At 44.0% G+C, this 23,231-nt stretch overlaps 1 protein-coding gene across 1 annotated transcript in view; it reads left to right on the top strand.

The window, feature by feature from the left end:
- Positions 1–23,231, top strand: part of RBM28 (RNA binding motif protein 28) — a 75,462-nt gene that overhangs the window by 33,015 nt on the left and 19,216 nt on the right. Inside the window, exons 5-10 of the mRNA XM_069229378.1 lie at positions 109–201; positions 1,360–1,431; positions 1,796–2,003; positions 9,244–9,386; positions 11,084–11,156; positions 11,459–11,568. Coding sequence (XP_069085479.1) covers positions 109–201; positions 1,360–1,431; positions 1,796–2,003; positions 9,244–9,386; positions 11,084–11,156; positions 11,459–11,568 — 699 coding nt within the window. The remainder of the gene's footprint in view (positions 1–108; positions 202–1,359; positions 1,432–1,795; positions 2,004–9,243; positions 9,387–11,083; positions 11,157–11,458; positions 11,569–23,231) is intronic.

Here is a 23,231-nt window from a genome sequence, read left to right as displayed (position 1 = left end):
CTTTATCACTCCCTATTTATCTGTGTTTTCAGACTCTCCTTTTTCAGTATATTGATTTTAAATTGAGGGGAAGTTGTCTTTTCTCAACTCTTTGTCCCATTTCCACAGATGGGAAGATGCGTGGCTTTGCCTTTGTCCAGTTCAAGAACATGCTGGAGGCAGGAAAAGCTTTGAAAGGAATGAACATGAAGGATATTAAAGGTGAGTATGCCAGCCTTTCCAAGTTCAAGACAAAGACTCTTGCTTGTTTGTCATTAGCTTGTTCCCTAATCTTTGCAGTGGCAAATTATGCAGTGGGATGCTTTCGGAGACCTGATGAACAGAAGAGCACAAAGTTGGAGAAAAAAGTAGAATGAGGTGGAAAGGACACACTTGGATAATTTTCATGGTACAGCATAGTCAAGATAATGTGATAACAGATACTTGCTGCCTGATCAATGTAATCTCATTTTGTGGAAAACCATTCTTATTTTACATCTGTCCCCTTTATTTGCTTATGACTAATTTTACGAAAGGAGACATACAGAAGCTCGCCCTCATTAAATGCAAGCAGTGGTGCTAGTGCATGAGGCAGTTAAGGTGACCAGATCTTGAGTTGTGGGCACCCATTCGCTGTAGAATGATACAATTGTACGAATGATGAGTGTATTGTTTTTATGAATTAGCAGGTCCTCGTAATTGCAGGTTCAGCATTCTAGGATATTTTTTGTAAGTAAAAGCCTGCTTTGCTGCTTTACTGGAGTTAGTTCAAATGTTTTTAAGTCCCAACACAATATGGATGACTTGGACTGGGGTCAGTTTTGATCCATGGCCCACAGAATAAATCAGTGTGCTGCCTGTCTGTGGGCTGTGCTGTTTGGCTGTGTTTATCGTTTGCAAATATTGCTGTACTTTCTTTTTTATCGCACAGATTACATTTGGAAAGCCAACAGAACACACTACTGTTGACCATTTTGTTAAACCTGAACTTTGAGCAAAGGATTTGCTCAACAGATTCAGTAAGGATTTTTAATAACCGAATTTAATTTTGTGGAGATATCAGATATTCTGTATTGTTTTGCAATAAGCCAAGGTGTGCTAACTATAAACCCACATTGTCAAGCAAGATATGGAAATTTGTGTAGTAGAGTTTGGGTGTTGACTGATACAAGTAATGCTTGGGATTATCCAAGAGTCTGGAAGCCAATTGAAGGCAAAAATAAATAGTATAGCTATCAGAAAGAGCAAAGTGGAGTGTATTTTAATTATTGTGATTGGAAGTATTGCATGTACTGGATGGTTCACACGGTTTGGACCATTCTGTCATTAGACTGCTGGAGGTTTTTTAATTTGTTATATCAGGCTTTTAATCACTTCCAGGGAGGACAGTAGCTGTGGACTGGGCGGTGGCCAAAGATAAATACAAAGCAACTGAAGCAGCACCCACAACAGGTGAGGACCTATTACAGGGATGCCTACATTTTCCTTGCAGCCCTTTAGCTTGACGTGCAGCTGTTTATTACTTCATCCAGGACCTTCATGCAAAGGTTGCCTCTTTTCCTTGCCAAAGCTGACTCTCGTGCCTCCTCACTCACAACTGTCTCTTGTGGTTGCCACATTGTAGATGACACGCTCCTTTCTGTAAAAGTACTGTTGCTCTTAAAGAATGTCCTTGCATTTCCTAACTTGCATGATGCCACTCTATCTGCGGTCCTCTAAGCCTCTTGTGATGTGATATATCTATATTATGCCCCCGTTGGATGCTTACCATTATTAGCAAAGAGTTGCTAAACTCAAATGTTTTTGTGGTTCACAGGTGGCCAGGAGAAGACAAATCTTGAATCCAAACCACCTGGCAACACCTCTGATGAGCCCAGTGATGATGATGATGATGATGATGATGAGGAGGAGGAGGAGGAGGAGGAGGAGGAGGAGGAAAAGGAAGAGGAGGATGACAATGCTGTTTCGTCTGATGGGGAAGTAGAAACAGTGGTGGCAAAATTACCAACTAAATCCAGTGGAGAGTGAGTATTCTCTTCTCATATGAAGAAAGGGGATTTGTGTTTGAAAACGTACTTTGTCACCTATACAGATCTGAAGTTACTTATTTGCAAAGCTCATTGTGAACTGGTTGGGTGTCATGCCTCAATTTACAGGTGCAGGGGTGTCCACACACCGTGCCCTTGGATCCTCTTGGCATGGGTACTGGTACTGAGTACAGTCAGAAGGCAGGCTATGCTCAGTACCTTTGCCTGCATTGCTTTATCAGATACCAATGCCTGAAGGTGACATTGTGGTCATGGGTATCAAGCTCAGAACATGGTCTTTGGTAATACCTGGCTCAAAATATAGGGCATCCTGATAAATCCACGGGCAAGAGAGAATTAATTAACAATGAGCATCCAAAGAAACATTTTAAGTGTGACCTTCATTCTAAATGTTGATGCTTTTAGCCTGTCTTATTATACAAATTATATCACAAAAGGAAATGAATTCCAAACGTTCATCATATTCCTCTTATTAACCGTTTTATCTGAAGACCAACTCTATGAATTGCAGGTTGTTTCTTTATTGGCAGCTGGCACTCATATGTAATTTTCTGAGTCACAGCACACCTATATTATTTCTGGCTCTGATAGCTCTTGACAACATTGTTAATTGCACCGGAGATTCAATTAAAACTCAGTGAAACTTATGTACAGCAAGCTTACAATAAGTAGTCCAGAATAGATCCAAATATTAATATTTGACAACTGTTTTCTGATGATATGCAGAAGTATGTTTCATTAATTGTGAGCGAACATTCGAAAAATAGTTTCGGGAGTCAAGTAAGTTATTTCTAGAGCAAGTATGGTTAGCCTGTAATTTACTGTTAAGCATTTGGTTTACAGACACTGTGGCCAGTGAAGGGCCATGGGTACTGTGGATGCTCTCATCTAATGTCATGTTATCATGTGCTCAATACGGTAGAAACTCATTTGGTAGCTATGCTTGTGTAGCTAACGATGATAAATCATTTTCAGTGATGTTGAGGATTTGTATCTCGACCAGAACATCCCTGTGACTGAATTTGTTTCTAGGGAATTTGTTTTTTCATCACTTTGGTTAGTGTGTCATTCTCACTGAGGACCAGGATGCCTCTTTTACACTTTTGTTGTAATATGCTCATTAATGCACTGATATCTAGAGGAAGTGTTGGTTTGGAAAATAGTGCAGCAGTCTATTGACAACCGTTGTTGCTAGGGTGGCAGGGTGGGATCAACGTGGTCACTTCTTTAAATGTGGCTGCTGGGTTAACAGGCCAAGTGTTTGTATATTGGTCTGGATACCTAGGGCAGGTCAGATTGTGATGAAAAGGATTCATTTGCCACTAATGAAAACAGGCGTAACCATATTGTTGAACCCAACACTGAGCATCATCTTCACTCCTTTAGCACTTGACCTTCCTGCTCATTGAGTCGAGCAGTCAACGGCTTACTCAGGAAGGTGTTGTAGTATTAAGGGACTCAAAACCCAAACTGTCTAACTGTAATAAAAAGTCCAGACTGTGCTTTAAAAAAAAAAGGAAAAGTACTTTATTTCTACATGCACAAAACAATACTGTACATATGATTCAGAAAGGCACACTTTAAGGAGCACAGCCTCTGCTGTTTCCTTTCAGAGTTATCATGGGGATTTACAGTGTTCTGTTTGGACCCTCTCTCTTTGCCCCCCCTCTTAATGGAGTCCCATTAAGAGCAATCCAGTTCTTTGAATGGATACTCCCCCAATCTCCCTCATTACCATGACATGGTCAATTCCCCCTCCCCATCCCCCCAGTTTAGTTAAGTTTAAGGCCCGCAAGTCAAATGATGAAAGCTCCACTCCTTCAAGCTGTACATCTTGAATTACACAGTACCCTTGGTCTCTTTCTCTGGCGTGGAACTGGTCTTCACTTCCATCGATGGCGTAGGCTTGGCCTACATTTCCCGTGATGGATTGTAGGCTTGTAGTTCATGGTTGTGTGCTTCATACATGGCTCACCGAGTGGCACTGTCAACTAGTTGCCCCAAGCTGGCCAGTGGCTTACAGTGTGCAGTTCTGGTGCCAACCGTTCAAGTGAGCACCAGCGAGGCACCGGCTCTATTCAAGATGTTTGCTCACAGTCAGGCAGTCCTTGGCTTTGTGATTTCTTCTTCTTGCTCACACACAAGCCTGTCTACCCAAAGCAAATCTAGGAGCCTACTTCAGGTGCGGACCTGATCTTTGGCATGAGGTGTTGTCTTCATGGGACAGTGTTTTTTTAACACAGCTTAGTTTGTTGTGACTATTGGATGCATTGAGTTGTTCAACACCACACACTTCTAGGTGCTTATTCACCAAAAAGGTGCCATCACAGCGTACTTCGAATAATCTTTGGGAAGATCCTGTGGACATGGAGACTTTCAGAACAAAACACAGTGGGGCAGGGACAGTTGGGACTCTCAGACCTCATTCTTCTGCATGAGTGATGCAGTTGCTTCTGAGCTGTAATGGCAGCTTCAGTTTGTCCTGCCTAAGGTCTTTAGTGTTCGTATGGATATCATCTTCCTTGTGTAAGAACACTTTCCATGTCCCTCCTGAGCAGTCGGTCTACTTCCTCCTTGAAGCAGTGTTCATGCAGCCTCCCCAGGCAGGCTTGCAAAATGTCCCTATTTTGCTAGTTCCCTAAATTACCAAGAGAAGTTGGCAATAGGTGAGGCAACCTTGAAGCACAGGAGATTTTCTTGGTCCCCACTGCTGTGGGGCACCTGGTTTCTTCTAGAGAACTCCTGGTACACTAGTATAAATATGGGGCAGAAACCTATCTAAAGTGCAGACAGAGAAGGTGTGTATTCCAGCAATTACTTCTTAGACCAATTTTCAGAATTTCTACCCTTTTGCTTAATCCACTCCAACTGTTCCTACTAGGGTTATAACAATGTGTGAGTGGGACGATAGGGCACACCTATCGTCTTCAAGCTGGAGAACCACACAACAATGCAAGGTAGGGGATGTTACTCCACTTTACTAACTTTCAACATAGTTGGGGTTACCCCTCCATAGAAAAGTGTATCAGGAAATGATAAGGGTAAACTCTGGAGCTTCAGAGGGGCCCTCTTTCTCCTTTACTTAACACATCTCAGTCTGACCCACTAAAAATGGTACTTTGAATGTTCTTGGGGGAGCCTTTAAATTCATATCTGGTGCCTAGGGTCTGACTCAAATTATCCATCCTGGATACCACTCGAATCTAGCAAACACCAAATAGATTTCAGTTTGGCTATGGATACCTGAGTCACACACATGCTACATACACACATCCTCTCTAAACTAAACTAAACACATAGTTGATATCCTTGTCCCACATAGATGGACGTAGGGACCTGGTTGTGGGGGCTGGCAGACCAATTTAAAAACACGGTAGAGGCCACAAAAGTGTCTCCAGTGATTATCATGTGTGCTTCAGTATGGGGTCAAAAAGCTACAGCTTGCAATCATGAATTGGAGGCAGGGGTGCATGCTCTTCAGAGCCATGCAGGTGACCTTTCTTCATCCCAACATTAGGTGTTTTTAGATGGCGCTAACATGGTGCCCTCTGACTGTCTCAGACCACTTGAGGGAGTCTCTAACACCACGCCGTACAGTGGCTATTGAGACCCAACAACCATAGGGAAAATTTGGCATATTGTGCTTTATTCGCTGTAGGTTTTAGTATTATTTTACTTCCAAAAACCATTACACGCGATGCACTCCACATGTGGTCTTTATTGCTTAAAGGTGTTTACACAGCATGAACATGACTGCAAATGTAACAGAACGCTGTACATAGATACCAAAAGAGAGTATTAAGAATTGGTATATTCAGCTGCTTAGTGGCTAGAGAAAAACGCAGGTAATCCTATTAAACTTGGTTTGGCATGCTACCTTTTCATTCATCAGAAGTCTCCAAATGTGAACCCTCTCTAGCAAGCAAGCTCTAATCAAAATTTGCTCCGTTTCAGCTGCACTGTTACTCTGCACGTGCCAGAGTAAGTCCAGGAGCAACTGTTGGGTTACTGCATTGTAAAGCAAGACCCTGTGTCTTAGTCTGTCTGACATCCTTTAACATTCTCCCTGACATTTTCACTTTTGTATTTGGCAGAGAGCAATGGTTCAGAGAAAGAAAACTTGAAAGGTTTACTAGTGGGCGAGCTCTAGTTTTCTGTAGATCTATATTCATACAATGCAGACCCCCACATAGGCAGTCTGATTTCAGAGATATGTTGGATGCTCTTTATCATTAGGTGCTTGGGAAGAAGTGTGTGCACATTTAAAAAGCGTTACTTGGGTAAGTGGTGGATCTCTCTGCTGGGGTTGTTGAGTGTGATACAAGGCTTGATTTATGTATGCTCATGGGATTCTTGGTTGCAATGTTAAAAGCAGTGAACAAACATGTAAGGAAATGCCTCTTTTGTATGGTCACTCCCAAGTGTTTTGACTGCTGCTGTGTGTGTTTTTCTTTTTTTTTTTTTTTTTTTTTTTTTTAGTCAGATTGCAATGAGGCCAGCTAACTAGACCTCAGTTCCAGTGCCCTGACCCTAAAGTGTATGTCGAATTAGCTGCACCCATTGGGATATGGCTAACTTACCTGTCAGACCCTAGTAGATGGTGCTCTGGTACCCAGGGCATGTAAGTTAGAGGGGTGCTCCAAGGCTTGCAGCACTGGTTGTGCTACCCTGGAGTAAAATGAGTCCCCTAGCCCCCACTGCAAACGGTTGAGCAGTTGTACACTGCTAGCTTGACTTTGCCTTTGACAGCAATGACAAAGGCAGTACTTCCCCATAACATGTATGTAAGTTACCCCTCTGGCAGGTGTACAAAGTCCTAAAGGCATAGTGCCTCATATGACACAGGCAGGACAAATACTTTACATGATGTGACAGTAAAACACTCAAAACTACAATTTTTACTGTGGAAAGACCTTCGTCACCCAGTTGGCTAGTACATAATTACGTGCTAACTCCGGAAGGGTGCAACCAAAGTGGGCACTCCCAAGTTATCAAACAACTCGATACATTAAGCCCAACTTTTATCTGATGTTTAAATTAATGGAATTTGTTGCAGTGTGCAGCTTTAGGAAGCTTCCAGTTTTTGTTGCCTTTAAAACTCCTCTGGCTTCCCAGGCACAAATGGAGCCTGCTCCTCGAGACAGCTTTCTTCCCTCCTGAAGAAGACATGCCATTGACTCGCAGGAAGGAGAACAATGAGGGATTGCAGGACAAGGTGTCTCCTGCAGGAAGCCACTTGGGTGTTAAAAAGTGAAGCTGCCTTTGAAGGGCACGTGAGGAACACGAGGGAATTATGGGGGGCTGCCCCATTGTTGAGTTAGATAGGCTGGCACAGAGAGCAGAGAGGGAAAACCTGTTGCTAAACTGGTTTCTCCAGGGGCGTGTAGCCCTAATGTAGCCACACCCTGAGGGTGGGCCAGGGAGTTCTGAACACCAACAGTGGGGTCTCGCCATCTTGGGAGTGAGCAGAATGATGCATCCTGGGGTATCCAGATGTCACACGCCACAGGGAGAGGTCACTGATGGGATGGAACCTGGTGGCCAATTGGCAACCAATTGCATCCTGCTGAGGGCACTCTCCAAGCATAAAGAGGGCACTGCTGGTACCCAGACCTTAGATCTTGATCGACTTGGAAGAAGGACCAAAGAAGGACTGCTCTGCTGCACTGAGGCACCAGCAATGAGAGGCTGTACCAGCGAGGACTGCACCTGCTGTACGTGGTGGCTAGTGAAGAGAGGGACTGTGCCTTCTGTGTGCTGCTCAAGGAGAAAGAGTCTCCAGAGCCCAGGCAAGCGAAGAGAACTCCAAGGGCTAGCAGCACGGGGACACGACAGCTGAAAAAGCCTGCTGTGGCAAATTGGTATCCTAAAGTCTTCAAGCCGCTCCCACCACCACTGTGCAGCACAGAGGACCAAGATCTGATGCAAAGATTTGCACCTGAGTTCGCTGAGCCCAGGTGTGCTGCCAGAGGGTTGCTGGGGCCCTCAAAAGGTGAGTTATTGATAAGGATTGGCCTTTGACCCCCAACAACGGGCGACTGGTAGTCCAGTGACGAATGTACTTCAGCCAAATTAGAGGGCACTTTGTGGGACGTTGAACCTGTAATCAGGACACCCTCACCAGCTTCATGGACTGAGAAATCTCTGCTGGAAGACCCCACTCTCCTCCTTTGACCGTGTCATATCCACAGCATGCTTGGAGCTTCTTCAGCATCATTCAACCCTTGCATCACGCCCACTCCATAGGAATTCATTACAACCCAGATAAAGTGCCTGGAACTGCTGAAGGACTAACTTTTCTGCGAAGGTAACTGTTCTTGAGGACATTGCTGGTCTCCCTGACCAGATCCGTGCTGGACTTGGTCGCCCCAAGTACTTGTAACAGACCGCATTCACGCTTACCTAAGTTTTCCTTGAAAAGGTTTCTAAGTCTTCAGTTTGTTGACTTGTGCAAGGCTTGTTCATGGTTGAGTATGATTGCTTTGATTTATCAATGCTTGTAAAATCTATATCTCCGGAACCCTCCAGTGTATATCTTCGCTCTAGTGTCTAAATTCTTATGAAAATACAACCTATTTTAATAAATGATTATTGGATTACTTGAATGTTATTGATTTCTTCAATTGTTTTGGTGGTGTTGAAGTATTTTACACTTGTTACTCTGTGTAAGCCTTGCTGCTCGGTGCCACAGCTACACAGGATTGAGCCGAGGGTTTGACAAATGAAACCCAGGGTCCCTAAAGAGGTTGGTGTGTATTACACAGTGAGGTTCCACAGCCACACTGTATTCTACACCCTATTTCCTCACAAAGAGCCTAGGGTATTGCAGGCTCTTAAGATTCCTGAATGCGATAATTGGAAGTCATAGGATTGCTGTCCTTATTGCATACCCATGTGGCTACTGTGACCATGGCTATGGTGGATCATGCGCTTGCTGTGTGCTTTTCATTTAGTTATTGAAGCAAGTTGAAGATTATCGGACTGTACTACTCTTCATGGTGGAAGAGAGAATAAGAAACAATCCTCGAATTGAGGGTATCCAAGACATAGAGTAATGATCCAGGGATTACTGTAAAAGCATCAGCTGATTTATAATGTGTGTATCTTAAAATTGATGCCTGTGCTCCATGTGATTACCTATAAAGGTCATTGGGGGATCATGGGATTGCTAATGAGTGTATTTTCTCACATAGTATTTTTGATGTCTTCGAATTAGCAAAACAGCTGCTATTGCTTGTCCGGAAAGCAGTGAAGATGATGAGGAGGATGGCGAACCTAGGAAATCAGATGACAGTGATGAAGACGACGAAGGACTGGAAGAATTTGATGGGAGTTCTTCGGACGAGGAGGAGAAGAAAGGTGGCTCTCTCAAACATGGCGATTAATGATTTTGCAGGGACAGCTTATTCTTAAGGTTGCTTGTCTAATGCTTGTGCAAATGTAGGCATGGCTAAAGCATCTGACAGTGAAAGGAAGGAGACCACTATGGCGTGGTTTAAAAAAATGTCCAGTTCTTACTAAGTGCATTTAGCTTAAATAAAAAAACATCCAAGTGGCAGCATTAAAAAGAAGGTGCAGGAGTCAATCCAACTAATCGCTTGCCTATTCTGGATGCGGGTGTACTGGCTTAGGTTCGACCGAATTGGTGGGAATTGTGTTAAATTTCTGCACTCCAGTTGCTCTTTTAGATCACAAATGTCAGGACCTATCCCATAGCGTCTAAATACCTGCTTTATGCTCTAGTGCCAGAGCAATCTTTTCTCTTATTTTTGGTCTGTTGCAAATTGTACCTATTTCTAAGCAACATAAAAGGCATGTAACCATGTCTACCAAAGGTTATCTTGGTTTATCTCCATGTACTACCACACCAAAAAACTTCACGCTGGAAATGTTTCACACTCAACACTTAAAGTACCCTCTCCGCTTCAGTTCTACATGTCCTCTTCATGATCCAAGTCACCTGTCCCAGGTCCCAAATTGACACGCACCTGGCAGTGTGTCTTTCAGCACGTCGCTTAGACATTTACATTAATTTGTCTCTCCCTTTCTTCTTAAATCCATATTTATTGGTACATTTGGTGCACTCTATTCTGCACTTAAACTCCTTGGACTGTGGTCTGTGAAACACTGAGCTGTGCAGGTTTCTATAATTAGTCCAGAACGGTAAGGTGATGTGCATTTGGGTAGGCAAGTATTGGTGCTCACCCTATAAAAGTAACAATCGAATTACACTATATAATTTAATTTTAAAAATATTAAACAGGCATTTTAGTTAGATAATATTTCGGTTGCAATGATATCTTTCTGTGTATAAATGTAATGACTCAAGGGACGTGGAACAGCTAAACATCTGCTCTTTATAACTAACACTTTAAAGGCCCCATTAGCCATCGTTCTCTGTTCTGCAATCTCCTACAGCTTTTTTACCCACCCTACTAGTGCAGTTCGGTGTGGAGATTTATTCTTGTCACAACCTCCAGTAGCCGATATATTTCCATGGTAAAATTAAACATAATTTTGGTGCCTAGTTAGGGTATGATTTACACACATGGCACTTGGGGCTGATGGAATATGCTAAGAGGCCCCACGTGTGCGTGAGATCCAAATCACAGCAGTGCGTCCTCTATCAGGCATTGACTACAGATGTATTTTTTGTGTTTTGTGGTACCTATTAGACTTGACAGGTGCTGGCGTCTCTTTATATATGAGGCAGAGGGTTTTGGCACCATTAGTGTTTATGTATAATAATTATCTGATATGATTAAAGGGCTTGCTGCACTGTCGGATGACATAAGTCTGTAGGTTAGCTGTGCTACGCTCCTGGCACAAGGCCAAACTATTGTCCTAGCAACACATCACTGCACAACTAGAATCTGAATAATTGTGTCCACGGCGGCCATTGCTGCAGTTGCCCAGTGGATCAAAGAATAGACCGACATAGCCATTGAGAATAGAGTACATTTAGAACTCTGTGGTAGACAAAAGCTATGGTGCTGTCCAAGTGATGTGCAGTTTGGTAATCTCGTGCCATAAACACTAATCTCACTATATCGTAGGTAAAAAGAAGCCCAAGAAGAAAAAAAAAGATTTGCCATCTGATGTTGGAGAGGGCAGAACGCTTTTTGTCCGGTGAGTTTATACCACAAGAAATGCTTTTTGCCTCCTTGTTTATGTAGTCTCTGCCCTGGTGGAGATCACTTACCTCGACTGTGAAACTCATCCCTACACCGTCTGTTTTCAATGCTTTCGCGTTATAACGCATGTTAATTTCCTTACTTGCCACAAACCGCTGGTCTCGTAGCTTTCTTTCTGTCCATCTTATGATGCAACTCGGAAACGAGAGGGGGTTTGTCCCAGGGTTCTATTACAGTGGAATGGCGGTGGTTCCTCTTACAAAAGCTTTTTTCACTCCCCTTGCATTCTATCTCCAGAAATCTGTCATTTGATACTGAAGAAGACACACTTGGGGAGTTACTGGAACGCTTTGGGCATCTGAAGTACGTACGAATTGTCCTTCACCCAGAAACCGAGCACTCCAAAGGTAAGATCTGGAAATATGCAGCACAGCCTTTTAAGGGGAAGCGATGGGGCATTGTAAGTCTGAGAGAGGCATGGATGGTCTGATAGAATTTTTTGTTTTAGACTTGGGCTGATACAAGTGTGTGCCTCAAATGTGGCTTTCCATCTAGGTACAGCTAGATCACTGTAAGAGCTTATGGCTGGTGTAAGGTGTGGATCAGTCACATCACTTCCGAGTGTAAAGGTCCCCCCTTTCTTCCCTGCCAACCTTCCTCAGTGAAGTAATACACCTGATCCCAGCAGTAACTACTGAATTGCTCTTACCAAACAGAATGTAGAGTCGGCTTAATAAATGCCAAATCCTTTTGGAAATTTTACAAATAAATGGTCTCTTGAATCATCAGTGGAATTGACTATTTTTCGAGCATCTCAATAAGAGCATGATTCAAGACAAATGCTTCAGGATTGTCTGCAGCTTGTGCACTTTGTTAATGTGGCATGTGCCATTTTCATTGTTGGTTCTGCTAGAAGGACGCCCTATCCTGACTAAGTCCATTGCTATTGAGTTTGCTTCTCCTGGAACAGCCTGCATACGTTTTATTGTAGGTTTTTCAGTGGTTGGCATAACAGATCATCATGTTAACTGCCGTTCAGCAGTTGTTGCTTCATTTCCCGTTAAAAAGAGTAATTGCACGGGGTCGCCAGGTTGCTAGTGAGCACTAATAAATTTCAAGTGCCAGAAGGCTGGCGGAAAACTGCATCAGTGGTCAAAGTAATTAGGCTGGGACCCCGGTCTGTCTCCAGTACGTGTGATATAATATGGAGACTTTGGTTTAATATTTCAAACAAATTTATGTTGGGCACGAAATTCAAACACAAGTGGTCAGTTGTTCTGGTCGCTATATAAGGAGGAAGGGAACGTGAAAGCAAACAACTGAAGCTCATCACCTGTAACTGTTCCCCTTTATTACTCTCCCCTAGCCTTAGTGTTATTGGTGCTACACGTTTCCCATCAGTTTCATCTTCCCTCCACTTCTCACGCTTTTGCAAACTGTTCCTCTCTCTGGCTGTAATTTTACCACACGCCCCCTTCTGTACCTAGTTTTATAACTTCAGCTCTGTCCACAGCTAGTCCGACTCCTGATTTCTTTTACATACCCTTGTGCCTCCTGTCAGGTTAGTGCAATTAGCTGCCAAAGACTTGTCAGAGCCACCCAGGGTGTTGTTCAGTGATCCACAGCGCTGTGATGGCACGCCCGCTGAAAAAGCTACTTATTGCTAATAATCAGAACATTTTGGCTTTTAAAATGATCTTATTCTATTTTTTCAACTAATGTAGGACCTGCAAGCCCTTTTTGTTCTTCTTTTTAAATGAATGTTGATTTTGGAGCAGGTGTTTTTTTTAACTAAAACTCTTAAGCCGTTTTTTTAATCGAAATAAATGTTAACAAATTAGTGTTCATTTAAAGTCCTAAATCTGATTTGTGACATTTGTCACGGAGTGCTTCAAGCAGTGAATTTATAACCAGCAAGATTGTTGTCTGGTGATGTCATTTCCTGCAGTTGGACATAATGCAACTGGTGCAGTTTCAGGGTGAATCTGTAGCTGCCAACAACCATTTCACTGTATGTACAATGAAGTTTCAAAAATAACTTTCTGGGAATCAACAACTTTTTAAATGTGTTGGCGTATTTTTGTCCTATGTAGGCTGCTGTACTCCAAGAAGATAATATGCCCTCCTCCTTGCGGTTTAAGGTCATGCTCAGGATTTACTGAGCTATTAAAGAATATTATCATATTGTGTTCCTCCAATGATAGATATGTGGATATATAGTGGTCACTTTGTTCTAGTGACCTGTCCATATCTATTATTTGTGCAGTACACCCTTGTCCAGGTAACCCCCTTCTACTTACAAATAAGTAGGAACTCCCATAAGTGACAATAGCTTCTGTAATACTCTACGCCAAGGGTAGATTAAAGGTGAACATGTTTGGGTCTCTGATTGTCCAGAGTGGTGGAGTAGTAACAGTCCCCGGTCAACCTTAAAGCATCTAGTTGCATCAAATGTTTTTTTAGTGATTACAATTTTCTCAAGAACCAGTACTATTCACCCCCCCAATAAAAGATACCTTTCTGTGAAGACAGGCGCTTATTTTGCATCTTCCACAGCAGCACCAGTTTACTGGTTTACAGGCTGTTTTCAATTGGGCTGCTGCTGTGATCTGTTGCTGTGGTGTGCTGTAACAGAAAGAAAAAAAATGTTAATAGGTGAAGAAAATCGGAACCCTTTTTGCTGAGAACTTGAAAATTCTTGGTGGCCCATACACCATGGTTGACCCTTTTCGCCCACACAACCTAAATGAGCCATCTTCCTCAATAAAGACAGTCTGTGAATTGTGGGAGGAGCCCATTGTCACTCTTAAATCAATGTTCTCTTTGCATGATTGGCTTCTATTGCATTCCGGACTTCTTTACTCAGCAAAGCCATGCTTTACTGCATTTCCGCCTATTTGCTGAAAGCGGTAACTTTTTTTCTCTCTTTCTCTTTCTTCATTTATCTCTTCTGCTGTCCCCCACGTATCTTTTTTGTCCTCACAGGTATTCCAATTAATAAAGTGCTTTTCTGATTGATTGTGTGTTAGCCGGGATTTGAATCTTTAGGTTGTACTGTGCATCTCCGTTGTCCAAAGAATGTGTTCGTAAACTGTTGTTATATGCTTAGCAGTTTGATACATATTTAGGAATTTCCTGCTTTTCAAACATAAGAGTGATGAATTCTAGATTTAGGTTTGAGATGTCTCTTGAGAAGATTCCGTAGCCCTACACTCTTTCTTTGTGGTAATTCAAAGAATCACAGTGCGGAAATTTCCAACATTTGTGTTTGTTTTACCTTCACGTTAGCCAATCCATGTACACTCACTGATGGTCCTAATTCCCAGTGCCTCTGATATCACTCACTATGTAGGAAAGGACACACAGCTGCAGTGGTGATTATTATATTGTTAGGTTTTCTGTAATGTATTTTCCTCTTCTCCTTAGGAATTCATTTTACAAATAGGTTAATTGAAACTATCCTATCATTATCAGGCTAGATGTGTATGCATGTATGCAAAATGCAGGAAGCTGTCTGTCTGTGTAGTGTACTGAAAGAATGGGGATACTATGAAGATAGTCCAGGCAACCCTTTTTGGTTTACAGGAGTTAAATCAATATTACCAAATGCTGTCACTTGTGGCAGTGTGGGTGAGCAGTTTAGGCTTATCAGAGGGTAGTGCAAAGTATTTGTTGAGTCTGTAAATGAGACACACACTCAAGAAGTAACTCGAAACGAATGTTTAGAAAAATGCAAACACTTATATAAAGTCTCAATACCAAAAAAATCTTCAAAAGAAGGTAAGTCTGTTGCAGATGTAATGCGCTTTTATGTGGTAAGGTACTTTAACTGCATTTGGGTCTTTGCAGATGGATCTAGGGGGATGCCTTTAGGATGAAGGGTGGTAGGGGTACAAAGTCACAAGAAATACCAGCAGTTCAGGTTTACCTGCCCTGCGGGATGAGGGTGCAGAGGTGCTGGACGGGTCGGGCGCCTTGTGCACTGCACAGTTGGCGAAGAGGGGAGCCACCTGATAACAGGATTCAGAGGGGGACTTAGGGACACACAGACGGTTGTCAGGGATCTGGGTTTTGGAGCTCGGGTGCAGAGGGTTTGGACAGCGGGTGCTGCTGCATTAAAAGCGCCCACAATTCTCGGTTGGACCTGCAAGAGGGGGACAAAGCAGGACAGCTGGGCCACTCTTTGTACTGGCCTCTGCGATGCTGACATCCCTAGTCAGTGGGCCAGTCTTTATGGTGTTTGAGTCTGGATTAGACTCAAACTTTGATTGCTGCAAGGGGTCCGGTACCGTGGGTATTGGTGCAGGAGGGCTCCAGTGGGTCCTGGCGTCTTCTCACTTGGTAGGAACATGGACCTGACCTCCCGGAGCACGGTGACCTCCTCCTGGGCAGCTGCTACACTGGTGAACCCAAATGGTCAGCAGAACGGTAAACCGGACTTTGCGGTTGGTGCTTACAGTCTGCAGGGAAGTGGTTCCTCCACTTCTAGGGAGATGCTGACGGCTTGGCAACGTGTTGGAGGCCCTCCAAGGCTTTTGGAGGATGAATAGCTGCAGGAAGAGTCAGGTTGTCGCAATTGTTTGGACTGGGGCAGGTAGGCAGGGTTTTGTGCCAAAGTCTACCAGCAGTCAGCAGTTCTCACTTATTCATCTCTTTTTTGTCCTCTTCTTTCTTTAGACCGTCATATCTGTTCTTCTGGTGTCAGGAGGCCACATAAATACTCAATTTAGGGGCGTTTAGCAGAGTGTAGGATAGTAGCCAATTGACTAATTACTCCTGGGGTGACTGTAGGGAGTGGGCATAATCCTGTCCCAGAATTCCTAATTCCACCAAAAGCAAGATGGTGGAACCCTTCTTTCGTGGAGAACTTAGGCAGACCACCTTAGAGGGGTGACTAGCTTGGCAGTAGGACATGCCTATTTGCATAGTTATTTTCCCACCTGTCCTGGTGCCAAATGGGCCTCTGGGCAGATAGTGCCATCTCCCAGGTCTGGGGGAAGAAGCTGAGATCACATATCAAGGAGGCAGGTGTTTAGAAGTCCCTGGGCTTGGTATGCAGATTTACTAGCCTTCCCCCAGATCAGGAATTGTTTCTGACCTCAGAGTGTGGGATTTTGTCTCCAGGGGGTCAGAAACTTGTCTGTGGTGGCACGCTAGTTGATACCAGTCAGCCAGCACACTAGAGGTCTAGTAGTTTTTCAGGGGGCACCTCTAAGGTACCCTCTGGGTACTTGTCACAAAAAATCCAATATTGGTATGAGTATGCATTTATTAAGATGAGGTATTTGATACCAAACACCATAGGTTTTCAGTGAAATCATTATGTAGCTGGGTAATTTGTAAGGACCAGTGCCCAGTACGTACCTAAAAATGGCTTCTCTGTCAGTCAGTCAATCGGAGATTTGTAGAGCACAGCTAATCACCCATAGGGTCTCAAAGCCCTGTTAATATCTAGTAATAGAACTATCCCTCACATATACCTTGGGGCTTCAAGGCCTGCTGAAGAGTTGACTTTACATATATTATATGTAGTGACTTTTTGGCGTGGCACACAGTGTGCCATGTCGCGTTTTCATTCATGGTTTGCCCCATGACATGCAGCCTGCAGGTGCAGTCTGCATATAATTTGTATGGGGGGTCCTTTAAGGTGGCATAATACACGCTACAGCCCTTAGGGATTCTCTTTAGTGCCCATGCCCTAGATACCAAGGGTACCATTTACTGGGGACTTACAGGGGTGCTAAAGAGCCGTCCAGTTGCGTTGAAATTGGGTATTTTGTTTTTAGAGGAAAGAACACTGGCACTGGAGGCTTGTTAGCAGACTTCAGTGCACTGTCAGTCAAAAACCACCATCTAGCAGTTCAAAATATCTGACTGAGCAGTGGGCATTCGGTGCTATAAACAGAAGTTAAGTCACCCTTTTGGGGAATCCTCACCTCATCAGTACTGTGACTCTAGGCCCTGGTTATTAAAATTAACTTGAAAAAATGAAAAAAGTGCAGCATCATACCATGCCAGCTCCTCTATTTAAAAAAAAATAAAAAAGTGTAAATGGAGGTTCGATGGCATCTGTCGCTGTAGATACACATGGTCTGCATTAGCTCGCCATCTGGTGTTGGGTCGGAGTGTTACAAGTTGTTTTTCTTCGAAGAAGTGTTTTCGAGTCACTGGACCGAGTGGCTCCTCCTTCTGTGCTCATTGCGCATGGGCGTCGACTCCATCTTCGATTGTTTTCTTTCCGCCATCGGGTTCGGACGTGTTCCTGTCGCTCCGAGTTTCGGAACGGAAAGATAGCTGAAAACGGAAGATTTTCGACGGTATCGTTGCGATCCGGTTCGAGATAAACACATACGACAACGCATTGAACATCGAAGCGCTTCGGTGCCCTTCGGGGTAGATTTCGGCACACCGTCGGGGCCTAGTCGGCCCGACCGCGTGGAGAACAACGCCGATGGAACGGACCCCGTTTCGATTCTGCCCTGAATGCCACAACAAATATCCTTATACGGACCAACACTCGGTCTGTAACCTGTGCCTGTCACCCGAGCATAGCGAAGAATCCTGTGAGGCCTGTCGGGCGTTCCGGTCCCGAAAAACTCTGCGCGACCGTCGAGCGAGAAGACTGCAGATGGCGTCCACGCCAAAAGAGCATCGACAGTTCGAGACAGAAGAGGAACAGGAGGAATCCTTTTCCATCCAGGATTCAGACTCCGACGAACTCGACCATCCAAAAACAGTGAGTAAGACGTCGAGATCAGAAATTAAAAAAGGCAAAAAGGCCCAGGGGACGCCACTGCCAACCGGCCATGGCTCAACCCAAATTCACGGTGACCAACAATCGGCACCGAAAAAGGCCCATTCAGTGTCGAGATCGTCCGACTCCGGTCGAGACACCGGCACGCAGCCTCCTCTGGACCGAGAGAGTGCTAAAGAGAAGCATCGACACCGAGAGTTCGGTGTCCACACGGATCGACGCCGAGACAGTGGCGCCGAAGATCATAGAGGCCAAGATTTTTCGGCACAAAAGAAGAGGAAGGTTACCTCGGAGCCGAAAAAACAAACAACAGGGTTTTCGGAGCCGAAAAAAGCACCAACAGACCCAGTTTCAGGCTCCTATACTGAAGAACTTTCTATGTCTTCACAAATGAAAAGACACAGATTCGAACAGGAACTGCAATCCACTGAAGTGGATCACACGCAGAAGCGTATCTTTATTCAGCAGGGGACAGGGAAGATCAGTACCCTTCCACCTGTCAAAAGAAAGAGAACACTTCAATTTGTAGCACGAGAGGCTCCTCAGCAACAAACAGCAAAGACGGTAACACCTCCTCCCTCGCCTCCACCTGTAACTCCGGCTTCACCAACTTACACCCCGTCACATTCGCCAGCTCACACCGCCATGAGCCACGACGACCAAGATCAAGACGCGTGGGACTTGTACGATGCACCAGTGTCTGATAACAGCCCAGACACATACCCAACTAGGCCATCACCACCTGAGGACAGCACAGCCTATTCACAAGTGGTGGCTAGAGCAGCTCAGTTCCATAATGTGGAACTACACTCTGAACAAGTAGAGGATGACTTTTTATTTAACACCCTCTCCTCCACCCACAGCTCCTACCAAAGCCTGCCTATGCTCCCAGGCATGCTTCGCCATGCAAAGGAGATCTTCAAAGAGCCAGTCAAAAGCAGGGCAGTAACGCCTAGAGTGGATAAAAAATATAAGGCGCCTCCTACGGACCCTGTATTCATCACCTCTCAGCTGCCACCAGATTCTGTGGTGGTAGGGGCTGCCAGAAAACGGGCAAATTCACACACTTCTGGGGATGCACCTCCCCCAGATAAAGAAAGCAGAAAGTTTGATGCAGCCGGGAAGAGGGTCGCTGTCCAGGCAGCAAACCAGTGGCGCATCGCAAACTCACAAGCGCTGCTAGCGCGATACGACAGAGCCCACTGGGATGAGATGCAGCATCTCATTGAACATCTCCCAAAAGATCTACAAAAAAGAGCAAAACAGGTTGTTGAAGAAGGTCAAAACATTTCCAACAATCAAATACGCTCCTCTATGGATGCAGCAGACACAGCCGCAAGGACCATTAATACGTCGGTTACCATCCGTAGGCACGCATGGCTCAGAACGTCTGGATTCAAGCCGGAAATTCAGCAGGCAGTACTTAACATGCCAGTAAACGAAAAAATGCTGTTCGGTCCGGAGGTCGACACAGCCATAGAAAAGCTCAAAAAGGACACTGACACTGCCAAGGCCATGGGCGCACTCTACTCCCCGCAGAGCAGAGGATCTTATACCACCTTCCGCAAAACACCTTTTAGAGGAGGGTTTCGGGGTCAGGCCACACAAGCCAGTACCTCACAGTCCGCACCGTCCACCTACCAGGGACAGTACAGGGGAGGCTTTCGGGGCCAGTATAGAGGAGGGCAATTCCCTAGGAATAGAGGAAGATTTCAAAGCCCCAAAACCACTACCAACAAGCAGTGACTCACACGTCACTCACCCCCCCCCACACAACACCAGTGGGGGGAAGGATAGGTCAATATTACGAAGCATGGGAGGAAATAACTACAGACACATGGGTCCTAGCAATTATCCAACATGGTTATTGCATAGAATTCCTGCAATTCCCTCCAGACATACCACCAAAATCACAAAATTTATCAAAACACCATTCACAGCTTCTAGAGATAGAAGTTCAAGCACTACTGCAAAAAGATGCAATAGAATTAGTACCAAGCACACAAATAAACACAGGAGTTTATTCACTGTACTTCTTGATACCAAAAAAGGACAAAACACTGAGACCAATTCTGGACCTCAGAGTAGTAAACACATTCATCAAATCAGACCACTTTCACATGGTCACACTACAAGAAGTGTTACCATTGCTCAAAAAACACAACTACATGACAACCCTAGACCTCAAAGACGCATATTTCCATATACCAATACATCAATCACACAGAAAATATCTAAGGTTTGTATTCAAAGGAATACATTACCAATTCAAAGTATTGCCTTTCGGTTTAACAACCGCTCCAAGGGTATTCACAAAATGCCTAGCAGTAGTCGCTGCACACATCAGAAGGCAGCAAATACATGTATTCCCGTATCTGGACGACTGGCTAATCAAAACCAGTTCGCTCACACAATGCTCAAACCACACAAATCAAGTCATACAAACCCTCTACAAACTAGGGTTCACCGTCAACTTTGCAAAATCCAACATTCAGCCAAGCAAAGTACAGCAATATCTAGGAGCCATAATAGACACGACAAAAGGAGTAGCAACGCCAACTCCACAAAGAATTCACAATTTCAACAGAGTCATTCAACACATGTCTCCAAATCAAACAATACAAGCAAGAACAATACTACAGCTCCTAGGCATGATGTCCTCATGCATAGCCATTGTCCCAAACGCAAGACTGCACATGAGGCCCTTACAACAATGCCTAGCCTCACAGTGGTCTCAAGCACAGGGTCACCTTCTAGATCTGGTGTTAATAGACCGCCAAACTTACCTCTCGCTTCTATGGTGGAACAGTATAAATTTAAACAAAGGGCGGCCTTTCCAAGACCCAGTGCCACAGTACGTAATAACAACAGATGCTTCCATGACAGGGTGGGGAGCACATCTCAATCAACACACCGTAAGAGGACAATGGAACATACATCAAACAAAACTGCATATAAATCATCTAGAATTATTAGCAGTTTTTCAAGCACTAAAAGCTTTCCAACCAATCATAACCCACAAATACATCCTTGTCAAAACAGACAATATGACAACGATGTATTATCTAAACAAACAAGGAGGGACACATTCAACGCAGTTAAGCTTATTAGCTCAAAACATATGGAAGTGGGCAATCCACCATCAAATTCGCCTCATAGCACAGTTTATTCCAGGGATCCAGAATCAACTGGCAGACAATCTCTCTCGAGATCACCAACAAGTCCACGAATGGGAAATCCACCCACAAATTCTGAACACCTACTTCACACTCTGGGGAACACCTCAGATAGACTTATTTGCAACAAAAGAGAACGCAAAATGCCAAAACTTCGCGTCCAGATACCCACACAAGCAATCCCAAGGCAATGCCCTATGGATGAACTGGTCAGGAATATTTGCTTACGCTTTTCCTCCTCTCCCTCTCCTCCCTTATCTAGTGAACAAATTGAGTCAAAACAAACTCAAACTCATTTTAATAGCACCAACGTGGGCAAGACAACCCTGGTACACAACACTGCTAGATCTTTCTGTAGTACCCCACATCAAACTGCCGAACAAACCAGATCTGTTAACGCAACACAACCAACAGATCAGACACCCAGATCCAGCATCGCTGAATCTAGCAATCTGGCTCCTGAAATCCTAGAATTCGGACACTTACAACTTAGCCAAGAGTGTATGGAGGTCATAAAGCAGGCCAGAAGGCCATCCACTAGACACTGCTACGCAAGTAAGTGGAAAAGATTTGTTTGTTACTGCCATCATAATCAGATACAACCACTAGACGCAACTCCAAAACATATAATAAATTACTTGCTCCATTTACAAAAAGCAAGGCTAGCCTTCTCTTCTATTAAAATACACCTTGCAGCAATATCTGCATACCTGCAGACTACCTATTCAACTTCCTTGTATAGGATACCAGTCATCAAAGCATTCATAGAAGGTCTTAAAAGAATTATACCACCAAGAACACCACCTGTTCCTTCATGGAACCTAAACGTGGTCCTAACAAGACTCATGGGCCCACCTTTCGAACCCATGCACTCTTGCGGAATACAATTCCTAACCTGGAAAGTTGCCTTTCTCATCGCCATTACATCTCTGAGAAGAGTAAGTGAAATTCAAGCGTTCACAACACAGGAACCTTTTATACAAATACATAAAAATAAGGTCGTCCTACGACCTAATCCAAAATTTTTACCAAAAGTTATTTCACCGTTCCATCTAAATCAAACGGTAGAACTACCTGTTTTTTTCCCACAGCCAGATTCTGTGGCTGAAAGAGCACTACATACATTAGATGTCAAAAGAGCATTAATGTACTACATTGACAGAACAAAGAACATCAGAAAGACTAAACAGCTATTTATTGCATTCCAAAAACCTCATGCAGGTAACCCAATATCAAAACAAGGTATAGCCAGATGGATTGTTAAATGCATCCAAATCTGCTACCTTAAAGCAAAAAGACAACTGCCCATTACTCCCAGGGCACATTCAACCAGGAAAAAAGGTGCTTCAATGGCCTTTTTAGGAAACATCCCAATGCATGAAATATGTAAGGCAGCCACATGGTCTACGCCTCACACATTCACCAAACACTACTGTATAGATGTGCTATCCGCACAACAAGCCGCAGTAGGTCAAGCTGTATTAAGAACTCTATTTCAGACTACTTCCACTCCTACAGGCTAATCCACCGCTTATGAGGAAATAACTGCTTACTAGTCTATGCAGACCATGTGTATCTACAGCGACAGATGCCATCGAACTGAAAATGTCACTTACCCAGTGTACATCTGTTCGTGGCATCAGTCGCTGAGATTCACATGGGCCCACCCACCTCCCCGGAAGCCTGTAGCAGTTCAGAAGTTACCTTCAATTTTGTACATGTGTATATATATTATTTAAACCTTTAATAGGTACATACTTACACATTTCATTGCGCGGGCACTATTACTATAGTACAACTCCTACCTCACCCTCTGCGGGGAAAACAATCGAAGATGGAGTCGACGCCCATGCGCAATGAGCACAGAAGGAGGAGCCACTCGGTCCAGTGACTCGAAAACACTTCTTCGAAGAAAAACAACTTGTAACACTCCGACCCAACACCAGATGGCGAGCTAATGCAGACCATGTGAATCTCAGCGACTGATGCCACGAACAGATGTACACTGGGTAAGTGACATTTTCATTTTTCTTATTTGTCCTACTTCTTGGTAAATATATAGATATTACTTTCCATGTGTACAAGCCAGCTCTCTAGTGAGCACACATGCTTCTGCATGTGTCTACCTTTAAGTACGAAG

This window comes from Pleurodeles waltl, chromosome 4_1 (assembly GCF_031143425.1).
Source record: "Pleurodeles waltl isolate 20211129_DDA chromosome 4_1, aPleWal1.hap1.20221129, whole genome shotgun sequence".
Lineage (NCBI taxonomy): Eukaryota > Metazoa > Chordata > Amphibia > Caudata > Salamandridae > Pleurodeles > Pleurodeles waltl.
The sequence above is the reverse complement of the archived record's forward strand: the minus strand, read 5'-3'. Positions and strand labels throughout refer to the sequence as shown.